We start from the raw sequence: 11,844 nt of genomic DNA, 5'->3' as shown, positions 1-11,844 counted from the left end.
GCCACCTCACCCAGCTAGTTTTTTGTATTTTTTAGTAGAGACGGGGTTTCACCGTCTTAGCCAGGATGGTCTCCATCTCCTGACCTTGTGATCCGCCCGCCTCGGCCTCCCAAAGTGCTGGGATTACAGGCTTGAGCCACCGCGCCCGGCCTTTTTTTTTTTTTTTTTTTTTTTGAGATGGAGTCTTGCTCTGTTCCCAGGCTGGAGTGCTGGTAGTGCGATCATGCTCACTGTAAACTCCACCTCCCGGGTTCAAGCGATTCTTCTGCCTCAGCTTCCCAAGTAGCTGGGATTACAGGCGGGCACCACCACGTCTGCCTAATTTTTGTATTTTTAGTGGAGATGGGTTTCATCATGTTGGTCAGGCTGGTCTTGAACTCCTGACCTCAGGTGATCCACCTGCCTCAGCCTCCTAAAGTGCTGGACTCGCCCTGAATTCTTTAATGTGTGAGATCCAAGAACCCTCTCTTGGGGGTCTGGATGGGCCCTTTCCTGTTAACACTGGGATTGCAGGCATAAGCCACCATGTTCAGCCACCTTTGAGGCAGGAAAATAGGGTCTGGAGGCAGGCAACATATAAGGCCAATTCACACTTCAGTTATGACAGGAAATATCCTCTCCTTAGGGCGTACACCCTAAATGACTTTGTAACTTTACTTCATCCTCTTCATTTACACAGGGCGTATCCCAAATAACCAAGGGTATTTAAACTCCAACAAATCCTGTAACTGGACCCTATGCTCAGCCGGCCACCACACTGGAGTGTACTTTCATTTTCAATAAATCGTTTATTCCTTCCTTGCTTTGTGCGTTTTGACCAATTCTTTTTTTTTTTTCTTTTTCTGTTTTTCTTTTTTGAGACAGAGTCTCGCTCTGTCGCCCAGGCTGGAGTGTAGTGGCATGATCTCTGCTCACTGCAAACTCCGCCTCCCGGGTTCAGGCCATTCTCCTGCCTCAGCCTCCGGAGCAGCTGGGACCACAGATGCCCGCCAAAACGCCCGGCTAATTTTTTGTATTTTTTTTTTTTTTTTGTAGAGACAGGGTTTCACCGTGTTGGCCAGGATGATCTCTATCTCCCGCCTTGGCTTCCCAAAGTGCTGGGATTACAGGCGTGAGCCACCGCGCCCGGCCGTTTTGTCCAATTCTTTAAGATGCCAAGAATCTGGACACCCTCCACCGGTGACATCTTCACACTTTTGAGGAGTACTCGTGGGGTCGTGGGGTATTTTGTAGAATGTTTCTCAATTGGTATTTGTCTGATCTTTTTCTCATGATAAGGCTGGAGGTAGCTGGGATTTCAGGTGTGAGCCACCATGCCCAGTCTCCAAATCCTGTTTACACAAAAAATTTTAAAAATTAGCCAGCCCTGGTAGTGCGCGCCTGTAGTCCCAGCTACGCGGGAGCCTGAGGTGGATCACTTGATCCAGGGAGGCGGAGGCTGCAGTGAGCGGAGATTATGCCTCCCCGGCTGCACTCCAGCCTGGGCGAGACAGACCTTGTTTCAAAAAAAAAGCCTAATATGGCTGGGCGCCATATTAGGTCAAGAGATCCAGACCATCCTGGCCAACATGGTGAAACCCCGCCTCTACTGAAAATACAAATATTAGCTGGGTACTCCGGAGACTGAAGCAGGAGAATCGCTTGACCCCGGGAAGCAAAGGTTGCAGGAAGCCAAGATGGCGCCACTGTACTCCAGCCTGGCGACAGAGCGAGACTCCGTCTCTAAAATAAAAAAAAGCCCAATACACAAAATAAAGCTAGGAATCTTCCCTGAGTCCTCCTGCCTATGGAATGAAGTCCACAGACCTGTGGGAGCGTTCGAGCCCCTCTAAGCCCACTTCCTTTCTCCAGCCTCTCGCGTGCAGTTCACTCCCGACCACACCTCCCGCCTCCACAAGGAGACGCCCGAGGACTGCCCTCCGTCAAAGGGCAAACGGTATTGCCACGTGACCCGCTCCGCATCCACGTGAACAGCGTCGCACCCGGTGGGCGTCACGTGACGGACTCACTAGTTCTCCAATCCCTGTGCACGTTGTGGGGTTTCCACCTAGGGCTCGGTCTGAGGCTTGTAACACTCCGTTTTCCGCAGAGTCACAGGGGCAGTCTTGCCCCTTGCAGCTGGGTCGCGGTGTCTCTCAAAAGTGCCCCTCTACAGGGGCTTCGTGAGGCCCGGGCCTACAGCGGGCTCGGTCCCGGAAGTGACGTCTCCCACAGGGGCCGGAAGTGGCAGTGGAGGGAGGGAAGATGGCGGAGGTGGTGAGTCCGGTGCCCGGGGCGGGGCGGAGGGAGCCAGGGGAGGTGGGTAGAGCCCGAGGCCCCCCAGTAGCCGACCCTGGCGCCGCGCTGTCTCCCCAGGGGGAGATAATCGAGGGCTGCCGCCTACCCGTGCTGCGGCGGAACCAGGACAACGAAGATGAGTGGCGTGAGTGACGTTGGGGGGCGGGGCTAAGGAACCTGAGTGCGAGGGGCGGGAGGGAGTCAACTGAACCCCCGGGATGGGGAGGGGCCTCTGGAATTATGGGGCGGGCGGGGCGCAGATACTCCCATGAAGGGGCGTGGCTCTTAGCTGCTGGGAGAGGTACAGGGCGGGGCCTGGAAAGGGGTGGCAGTAGTGACTGAAGGAGGCTTAGGAGAGACCTTCTAAGTGCTGGAGCTTAGGGATCCGGCCTTGGGGTGGAGTTCAGGTCGTGGAAGGGTGGAGTCTCATAGCCTGGCCCGGCCCGTCTAAGGCCCCTGCCTATGCTATTCCCATAGCCCTGGCCGAGATCCTGAGCGTGAAGGACATCAGTGGCCGGAAGCTTTTCTACGTGCATTACATTGACTGTGAGTTCTGGGCCTGAGGTGGGGCATCAGGGTAGGGTTGGGGAACAGTTTTTGGCATTCTGTCCTGAGCCTTCCCCACTGCTGCAGTCAACAAACGTCTGGATGAATGGGTGACGCACGAGCGGCTGGACCTAAAGAAGATCCAGTTCCCGAAGAAAGAGGCCAAGACCCCCACCAAGAACGGACTTCCTGGGTCCCGTCCCGGCTCTCCAGAGAGAGAGGTGGTGAGTAGGTCCCCCACTTCACCTCTTCTCTCCTGCCTCGTGTTTCTCTTATCTGTTGGCATTAGGGGCTCCTGGATGGGCAGTAGGCGGCTCCCTCTCACCGACTTCATCTTGCAAAGGATGGGGGCCGAATTGCACATGTAGCTCCCAGAGTCCAGTAGCTAGTCCTGTGTCCTTCAGAAGGCGAGGGTGGGGTTTGATAATTTTGAGCTGAGGGACCCCTATTCCCCTTCCCCATTCCACTGCCATCCCCGCCCCAGAGGAAGACCCTGGACCTATCTCTACAGCCGGCCTCGGCCCAGGCCAGCGGGAAGACCTTGCCAATCCCGGTCCAGATCACACTCCGCTTCAACCTGCCCAAGGAGCGGGAGGCCATTCCCGGTGGCGAGCCTGACCAGCCGCTCTCCTCCAGCTCCTGCCTGCAGCCCAACCACCGCTCAACGGTACCCTCAGCAATTCCAGGGACCTTGCTTTCTTCTCAGGTCCCACCTTCTCTACCTTCTGACCCACCTTTGTTGGTTTCTCTCTGCAGAAACGGAAGGTGGAGGTGGTTTCACCAGCAACTCCAGTGCCCAGCGAGACAGCCCCGGCCTCGGTTTTTCCCCAGGTGAGTTTCCCAAACCATCTCTTGTTCCCTTTCTCTCTTCTACTCTCTAGTGGCCTTTTTCAGGCTCATCTCACAGCCATCCCTTCTTTTATTACTATATCTGCAGAATGGAGCAGCCCGTAGGGCAGTGGCAGCCCAGCCAGGACGGAAGCGAAAATCAAATTGTTTGGGCACTGATGAGGTGGGTCTGGGGAGCAACAGAAGGAGCTGGGTGAAAAGGAAGGGATGCAGGCAGGGTGGAGAGTTAGTGATGAGTTTAAAAATAAAGAAGGGGTGGTAGGCAGGGCTAGTGTTGGTGGGATTAGGAGCCAGGCAGAACATGGTTCAAATGAGTCATTGGGGCTGGGTGCCATGGCTCATACCTGTAATCCCAGCACTTTGGGAGGCCAACCAAGGCGGGCAGATCACCTGAGGTCAGGAGTTCGACACCAGCCTGACCAACATGGTGAAACCTTGTCTCTACTAAAAATACAATTAGCCAGGCGTAGTGGCAGGCGCCTATAATCCCAGCTACTGGGAAAGCTGAGGCAGGAGAATTGCTTGAACCCCGGAGGTAGAGCTTGCAGTGAGCCAAGATCATGCCACTGCACTCTAGCCTGGGCGACGGAGTGAGACTCCATCTCAAAAACAAGAGTCATTCGTTGATCTTTTCCACGTCATCAATCCCTTAGGGTTTCAGGTTTTTATCCAGAAATTGGGGATCATGGCACCTCCCCTATAGGGTTGCTGTTAGGCTTGAAGGAAACCTGTCAAAGGGCTGTGAGCTGTGGTGTCCTGCTGAGCTGTCTCTTATAACCTGGTATTTTCCACTGGCCCTGGGCAGGACTCCCAGGACAGCTCAGATGGAATACCATCAGCACCACGCATGACTGGCAGCCTGGTGTCTGACCGAAGCCACGACGACATCGTCACCCGGATGAAGAACATTGAGTGCATTGAGCTGGGCCGGCACCGCCTCAAGCCGTGGTACTTCTCCCCGTACCCACAGGAGCTCACCACATTGCCTGTTCTCTACCTGTGCGAGTTCTGCCTCAAGTACGGCCGTAGCCTCAAGTGTCTTCAGCGTCACTTGGTATGAGGAGTCCAGGGAGGCTGCCTTCCCAGCACCCTCCACGTTGCCCTTGTTCCTGACCCTCCTCTCTTCCCCAGACCAAGTGCGACCTGCGACATCCTCCAGGCAATGAGATTTACCGCAAGGGCACCATCTCCTTCTTTGAGATTGATGGACGTAAGAACAAGGTTAGTGCCTGAGAGGCAGTGGGGCGCTGGGGTGAGTCAAATGACATCATCTTGCTCAGGTAAACACTGACCAGACAAGCCAGCAGATCAGTTCACCCCATTTTTATTGAGTTCTGCTGTCTGGCAGGTGCTGGTAGCCAGGAATGAGACAGTCTCTGTTCTCTGACAGCTTAGTCCATGGGAGAGACAGACATACCAATGACCTCTTAGTTCCCAGTGTCTTAAGTGTCATGAAACAGAGGGTAGGTTAGGAGGACCCAAAGGAGGTGGTTGGCAAAGCTTCACAGAGGGTTACTTTGGAGCCTTGGTGGATGACAGTGGCTGAGGCAGTTTCTTGCAGTGGTGCTGAGGCGGCGGCATGGATGCACAGAGATGGTTTGTGAAAGGCACAGATCATTCTGGCTGGGAGGCATAAAAGGGAAGAAGAGGGAAGGCTCTTAAAGGGGACAGAGCTCAGGTGATGAAGATGCTGTGTTAACTACCATTCTGTAATTATTAACGTGGACCTGGGCATCCAAGTGGCAGTACCCAGCAGCAGGTGGTTAAAAAGCAATTTCTGGGCTGGGCGTGGTGGCTCATGTCTGTAATCCCAGCACTATGGGAGGCCGAGGCGGGTGGATCACGAGGTCAGGAGATCAAGACCATCCTAACACGGTGAAACCCCGTTTCTACTAAAAAATACAAAAAATAAGCCGGGCATGGTGGCGGGTGCCTGTAGTACCAGCTACTCGGGAGTCTGAGGCAGGAGAATGGCGTGAACCCGGGAGGCGGAGCTTGCAGTGAGCGGAGATTGCGCCACTTCACTCCAGCCTGGGCAACAGGGTGAGACTTCGTCTAAAAAATAAATAAATAAAACAAAAAGCAGTTTTTGGCTGGGCACAGTGGCTCATACCTGTAACCCCAGCACTTTGGGAGGCTGAGGTGGGCCAATCACTTGAGCCCAGAATTTCGAGACTAGCCTGGGCAACATGGAGAAACCCCATCTCTACTAAAAATAAAAAATTTGGCCGAGCGCGGTGGCTCATGCCTGCAATCCCAGCACTTTGGGAGGCCAAGGCGGGCAGATCATGAGGTCAGGAGATCGAGACCATCCTGGCTAACACGGTGAAACCCCATCTCTACTAAAAATACGAAAGAATTAGCCGGGCCTGGTGGTGGGCGCCTGTAGTCCCAGCTACTCGGGAGGCTGAGGCAGGAGAATGGCATGAACCCGGAAGGCGGAGCTTGCAGTGAGCCAAGATTGCGCCACTGCACTCCAGCCTGGGTGACAGAGCGAGACTCTTGTCTCTATAAATAAACAATTAATTCATTTAGCTGGGTGTAGTGGTGCACATCTGTAGTCCCAGGTACTCAGAAGGCTGAGTTGGGAGAATCACCTGAGCCTGGGAAGTCAAGGCTGCAGTGAGCCATGATTGCATGATTGCACCACTGCACTCCATCTTGGGCGACAGGAGTGAGACCCTGTCTCAAAAAAAAAAAAAAAACAAAACCCACAATGTCTGAAATGCAGGAGAAATCGTGTGCAGAGGTAAGGTTAAGCAGCATGATTCATAATTTTGCTGGGGTAACCCCTAAGGCAGTTATTTTGTTAAATTACATAATTCCTTAACTTTGTCGTAGAGTAGATCAGTTCCCAGGAGGTGTGACTGTGGATGTAGAATGTTACTTTTTTTTTTTTTTTTTTTTTCTGAGGCGGGGTTTCTTTTTGTTGCCCAGGCTGGGGTGCAGTGGCGCGATCTTGGCTCACTGCAAGCTCCGCCTCCCGGGTTCACGCCATTCTCCTGCCTCAGCCTCCCAAGTAGCTGGGACTACAGGCACCCGCCACCACGCCCGGCTAATTTTTTGTATTTTTAGCAGAGACGGGGTTTCACCGTGTTAGCCAGGATGGTCTCAATCTCCTGACCTCATGATCCGCCCACCTTGGCCTCCCAAAGTGCTGGGATTACCGGCGTGAGCCACCGCGCCCGGCAGAATGTTAGGTTTTTTAACAGCTAGACTCCCAAGACTGTCAGGGAGAGAGCTTCTCTGAGGAGCGGTGGTCAGAGTCTGACCTTGGACACATTGGTTGTTGATTGCTGTTAAAAACATTACAGGGTGGTGGAGTCTCCCGGCCAGGCTTACATGGAGGTGTGCGGAGCAAGTCGGGAAACTTGCCTGACTGAGCAGGGAGGCATTCAGATACCATCACACATCTGGCACACAGGCTTTTCAACACTGAGGAGCAGCCCTGCATAAGCTGTGGGCTGGTGGAGTGGGTCAGGCCCAGCCAGGGAAGAATACTCATCACCTATCAGTCTGGGGCATAGCACGAACAGTAAAGCTCCCGGTTGACCCTGAACCACTGGCCAGGCTCAAGGCAGGATACCCAGAATGGTGACAAGCCTTTTCTCTTGCAGAGTTATTCCCAGAACCTGTGTCTTTTGGCCAAGTGTTTCCTTGACCATAAGACACTGTACTATGACACAGACCCTTTCCTCTTCTACGTCATGACGGAGTATGACTGTAAGGGCTTCCACATCGTGGGCTACTTCTCCAAGGTCAGTGCCTGTCCAGGCTGTCCCTGTGCCCTATCCTGAGCCAGGTCCCTTCCCTGACACTCACCTGCCCCCCTTTTCCAGGAGAAAGAATCGACAGAAGACTATAATGTGGCCTGCATCCTAACCCTGCCTCCCTACCAGCGCCGGGGCTACGGCAAGCTGCTGATCGAGTTCAGTGAGTATGTGTGCTGTGGCCGGGGGTAGTGCACCCATCATCGGTGCCTCATAGGCAGATGTGCCAGGCTACTGTGATTGTCAACCGTGGCTGTGCAGCCCGGTCTCTAGGGGAGCCAGCCAGAAATAACCGTGGCACTCTCCCAGAGTTCTCTCCATTCAGGCTGACTGCCCTGCTTATTTGGGATAGGTTCTCAGCCCTACAGTTTGCTCCTTGGCCAGGGTTCTAAGTGCCAATCAGCTTTCCCCAAATCTGACTTACATGCTCCTGCCTGGGGCCACGGGCAGGTTAGTGAGCTGCTGGTGCTCATGTATCTGGTAACGGGTGTGCCATGATACAAGTCCTTGGGCAAGGACCAGTGGTTAATGTCCCCAGTTGTCCCCTGAGCTGTGCAGGCAGGTGTCCAAAATGCTGTCAACAGATACACGTAAGCATGGAATTGTCCCTTGCCCCTTGTGTCCAGTGAGGTCAGTCTCTTAAAGCCAGAAGGGACTCTGACTTTCATCACACATGAGCTCTTCAGTGCCCTCCCCAACCCTGAGGCCCCTTCTCCTTCCCAGCCTCTTCCCCATCACCCCCCATTCTATCTCACCATTCACTTGGAATAACTAAGCTCTGACCTGAGAAGAGGAAGTTCTAGCTGTTTGCCTGGTGAAGACACAGAGGCTTTACTTGATCAAGGTTATGGTCCATTCTAGAAATTTATTGGTTAAGTGATGCCCAGATGGGGTCACATCCTCAGAACTTCTCAGCCTGGTAGCACAAGTGGATGCTTGAAGAAACTCAGTCTTGGAGCTCAGACCGCAATGGAGATGGGATGTGGGTGGGACTACCAAGGGGCTAAGGTCCATTGTGAGGGTGAGGAAGGGCTTCTAGAAGTCACAAACATCCCAAGTCCGTGGTGGGGAGAATGAAGACACTGCCCAAGAGATGTGAAGCCGCTCAGGGCTGTGCAGGGTCAGAGGATCTCACTGGGGACTGCCTCCCAGTGCCCAGCTATCAGCATGAGTTGGAGGGAAACAGCCATGGTGGGGGTCAGTCACCTGGCTCTCAGGAATGGTCTCCCCAACTTGGGAAGCACCTTGGTGCACCTTTTCTCCTTGCATCCTCACAACCACCCAGTCAGGCCACTCAGGTCTTAACAGCAGCTGACACTCCCAAGATCCCAGCTAGGAGGGCTGATTTGACTGAGAATTCAAGCATTCTCAGGCCTGGATTACAGACAGAAATCTGTCCCCACTTCCTTCCTTACATGCCCAGACACAGAGCCTGGGATGGCAAAGGAAAATTGGAGGCACTTTCTTCCCCTGAGCCGTTTTCCCTGCATCCCCTGCCCGTAAGCCTTCACTGGCCTCTGATCACCCTCGTGGTTGACTGCAGGTGCTCCTCTCAGTGCTCTCATGCCCTCCACTGTGCTCAGCTCCCAGGGGAAGAGTGAATACTCGTTAGTTCTTCCTGAGGGAACTGGGGCGCAGAGAGGCGGAGGCCACAGAACTGCCAAGTGGCAGGGCCATGATGGGAACTAGGCAGCCTGCCTTGGCGACCTATGTTTTTAAATGTTGCTTATGTTCATCTGTGACCTCTTACCCTCTCCTGCTCCATTGCTTTAGGCTATGAACTCTCCAAAGTGGAAGGGAAAACAGGGACCCCCGAGAAGCCCCTCTCAGACCTTGGCCTCCTATCCTATCGAAGTTACTGGTCCCAGACCATCCTGGAGATCCTGATGGGGCTGAAGTCGGAGAGCGGGGAGAGGCCACAGATCACCATCAAGTGAGCCTGGCGCTGCCTACCTGGGGGTACATGGCATGGCCTGTCTGTTCCTGGGCTTTGTCACTCTCTCCTGGGGCTCCTGGGGACAGGTGAAGGTCCTCAGGGGACCTGACCTCTGCTCTCCTACAGTGAGATCAGTGAAATCACCAGCATCAAGAAGGAGGATGTCATCTCCACTCTGCAGTACCTCAACCTCATCAACTACTACAAGGTAGGGAGGCGGGCACGGTGGAGACAGGTGTGTGGGATGCAGAGTGCAGGCTCCTGTGGGCTGGCCACTTGCTGAACCCATCTCCTCTGCCCAGGGCCAGTACATCCTCACACTGTCAGAGGACATCGTGGATGGCCATGAGCGGGCCATGCTTAAGCGGCTCCTGCGCATCGACTCCAAGTGTCTGCACTTCACTCCCAAGGACTGGAGCAAGAGGGGGAAGTGGTGACCAGGCACTGCCCACTGCAGTGCCAAGACAGCAGGACTGGGGCTGATAGCCCACCCCGCCCCCACTGCAGCTCCCACAAAGCACTCTAAGGGAGATGGGGCTGAAAAGCTTGAAAAGGAGGGGACAGGCCTGGCAGGGCCCATTGGTGCCCGGCACCAAGGCGAGCTCAGGGCTCAGGCTAACTCCAAGGTCAGCTGGCCACAGGCCCAGGCCTGCTCTGAACCAGGGACCAGAGGGAGCCAGGCAGCTGTGTACAGTGAGATGGGGGGTGGGGGAGTTCTGTACAGAGGGCTGGTGGTTGTAAAAATTTCTTTTGTAAAGTCGAAGTTGGGGGTGGGGTGGGTGCTGGCTGCAAAAAATTCTGGCTTCTCTTATCCCCATTGCCCACGGCAATAAATTGTTTCTACGTGCCAGAGCCATGCAAGGTTCTTGGGGGAAAGGGGTCCATGCTGGCTTAGGGGCTCTAAGGTGCCGGGACTCACAGGTGCTGTGAAGAGCTCCTTTATTGCGGTGATAGAATCAGTGGTTCCAAAGAGCTGGTTTACTGCTGTGAAGGGATCGCAGCTTTGAATTTCAAGCTCTGGTTCTCAGTCCTCGGGCACCTGTGCGTGAATCTGCAAGAGGAGTCGCCTCTACTGTTGGACTTGTAAGGCAGGGCGGCAGGCTGGCCCCCAGACCCGGGGAAGGACCCAGCTGTTCAGAATAACCCCTTCTAGACATGCTAGGAAGAGTGGTCAGGGAGCTACGTGTCCCACGCACTACCCGGTAGAATCCTCCAGGCTCCGTCTGCCCAATTGTGCTCCCCAGCCCATCCACCCGGGGACCAGACGGACCTCCTCATCTACTCACCGCTGCCGCAAGACTGGGCCAAGTTAGGGCCCCACGGACTTTGGCATCCGGGCCAGGGACGGTCTCCAGACCCCACAGGGTGAAGTGGCTGAAGCTGGCAGTGGCTCCAATGAAGCGGTCCTGAGGAAGGGCCCTGGCTCAGCATCGGGACTACAGCTCCCGCCCGCACCCCCTTTCAACTCTATCCCTTTGCTCACAAAGTCCCGTTCCAGCGGCGACTCTTCGTCGTCAGTCCCGGAATCCCGCAAGGGGTCTGGCTTCCCCATGGACACTTCCTTCTCTTCCGTCACCATCACGTATCCCACGAGGCCAGGCGGCACCGCCACCTCCTCGCCCCGTAGACAGCGGCCCCGAAATGACACTTCGAATCCTGGAGCGGGAGGCGCAAAGAGGCTCAGGCAGGACCCACACTGGGCCCAGGACCTGAGCCCTGCGGGGCGAGCCCGGAGCCGCCCTCCCGCCACTTCCGGACGCACCACAACGGCCCCCGGAGCCCAGGAGATGAGGGGCGCGCGGGCCGGTGCGCCGGCTGCCGGGAGCTGTAGTCCGGCCGCGATGCTCACCCTCGGGGCCCTGGCGGATGGCGGGCGTGAAGAAGCGCCCCACCGGGGCGGGCCCGTCCACCGCGACCTCGCAGGGCAGCAGGTGCAGTGTGACGGGCGGGGCGTCGCGCAGCGTGGCGGAGCGCAAGTGGACGCGGTGCCTCTTGATGGCCGCGTCGACGCCGCTCTCCATCCTCGCTTTTACGCGACGCAAGGGCTCGCGGGTTGACGCTGAAGCTGGCGCGGAAAGCGCGCAGGGCCTCTCAGGAAGCCCCCGCAGAGCCTCACGGGAAGCCGCCGCGGAGCTTCACGGGAAGTGTAGTCCCCTTACCCCTAACGCTTTCCCTGGGTCCAAGTCCCAGGACTCCCCTCCCCTGCCTTCCCTTCCCCGCCTCACCCCGCCCCTCCCCTCCCCTCCCCTCCCCTCCCCTCCCCTCCCTTCCTCCCTTCCTCCCTTCCGCCCTTCCTCCCTTCCTCCCCTCCTCCCCTCTTTCCCCTTCCCTTCCCTTCGTTCCTTTCCTTCCCTTCCTTCCCTCTTTCTTTCTTTGTCTTATTTTTTCTCCCAGGCTGGAGTGCAGTGGCGCGATTTCAGTTTCACTGCAACCTACGCCTCCCGGGTTCAAGCGATTCTCCTGCCT

The 11,844-nt window shown here is 55.7% G+C and overlaps 2 protein-coding genes and 1 long non-coding RNA gene across 10 annotated transcripts in view; 1 reads left to right on the top strand and 2 right to left on the bottom strand.

Annotated features, from left to right (window-relative positions):
* LOC111522271 overlaps positions 1-2,403 on the bottom strand; it is a 20,003-nt gene extending 17,600 nt beyond the window's left edge. The window contains exon 1 of the long non-coding RNA XR_002725208.2: positions 1,807-2,403. This is a non-coding gene — a long non-coding RNA (uncharacterized LOC111522271). The remainder of the gene's footprint in view (positions 1-1,806) is intronic.
* On the top strand, positions 1,973-10,230 carry KAT5 (lysine acetyltransferase 5). 6 transcript variants are annotated; one of them, XM_023186177.2, is made up of 14 exons: positions 1,973-2,256; positions 2,356-2,422; positions 2,755-2,823; positions 2,911-3,047; positions 3,335-3,490; positions 3,580-3,654; positions 3,761-3,835; positions 4,478-4,726; positions 4,804-4,893; positions 7,290-7,430; positions 7,512-7,605; positions 9,216-9,375; positions 9,505-9,586; positions 9,681-10,230. In XM_023186177.2, exons 1-14 carry the CDS (start codon positions 2,245-2,247, stop codon positions 9,813-9,815), a joined length of 1,542 nt encoding a protein of 513 aa, XP_023041945.1. In that variant the 5' UTR covers positions 1,973-2,244; the 3' UTR covers positions 9,816-10,230. The 6 variants fall into 6 exon arrangements, with proteins under 6 accessions (XP_023041945.1, XP_023041944.1, XP_023041948.1 ...); XM_023186176.2 differs by having other exon boundaries at positions 3,308-3,490; XM_023186180.2 differs by lacking the exon at positions 3,335-3,490.
* RNASEH2C (ribonuclease H2 subunit C) lies at positions 8,288-11,569 on the bottom strand. 3 transcript variants are annotated; one of them, XR_002725207.2, is made up of 5 exons: positions 11,141-11,495; positions 10,862-11,034; positions 10,665-10,784; positions 10,298-10,429; positions 8,288-8,524 (listed from the first exon to the last, which is right to left on the bottom strand). XR_002725207.2 is itself a non-coding variant. In XM_023186182.1 (4 exons), exons 1-4 carry the CDS (start codon positions 11,397-11,399, stop codon positions 10,403-10,405), a joined length of 492 nt encoding a protein of 163 aa, XP_023041950.1. In that variant the 5' UTR covers positions 11,400-11,569; the 3' UTR covers positions 8,288-10,402. The 3 variants fall into 3 exon arrangements, 2 of the variants coding, with proteins under 2 accessions (XP_023041950.1, XP_023041949.1); XM_023186182.1 differs by having other exon boundaries at positions 8,288-10,429; positions 11,228-11,569; XM_023186181.2 differs by having other exon boundaries at positions 8,288-10,429.
* Positions 11,570-11,844: the final 275 nt, after the last annotated feature.

This window comes from Piliocolobus tephrosceles, chromosome 13, assembly GCF_002776525.5.
Source record: "Piliocolobus tephrosceles isolate RC106 chromosome 13, ASM277652v3, whole genome shotgun sequence".
In the NCBI taxonomy this organism is placed as follows: domain Eukaryota; kingdom Metazoa; phylum Chordata; class Mammalia; order Primates; family Cercopithecidae; genus Piliocolobus; species Piliocolobus tephrosceles.
Note: the sequence above shows the minus strand (reverse complement) of the source record. Positions and strands in the feature narration are given on the sequence as shown.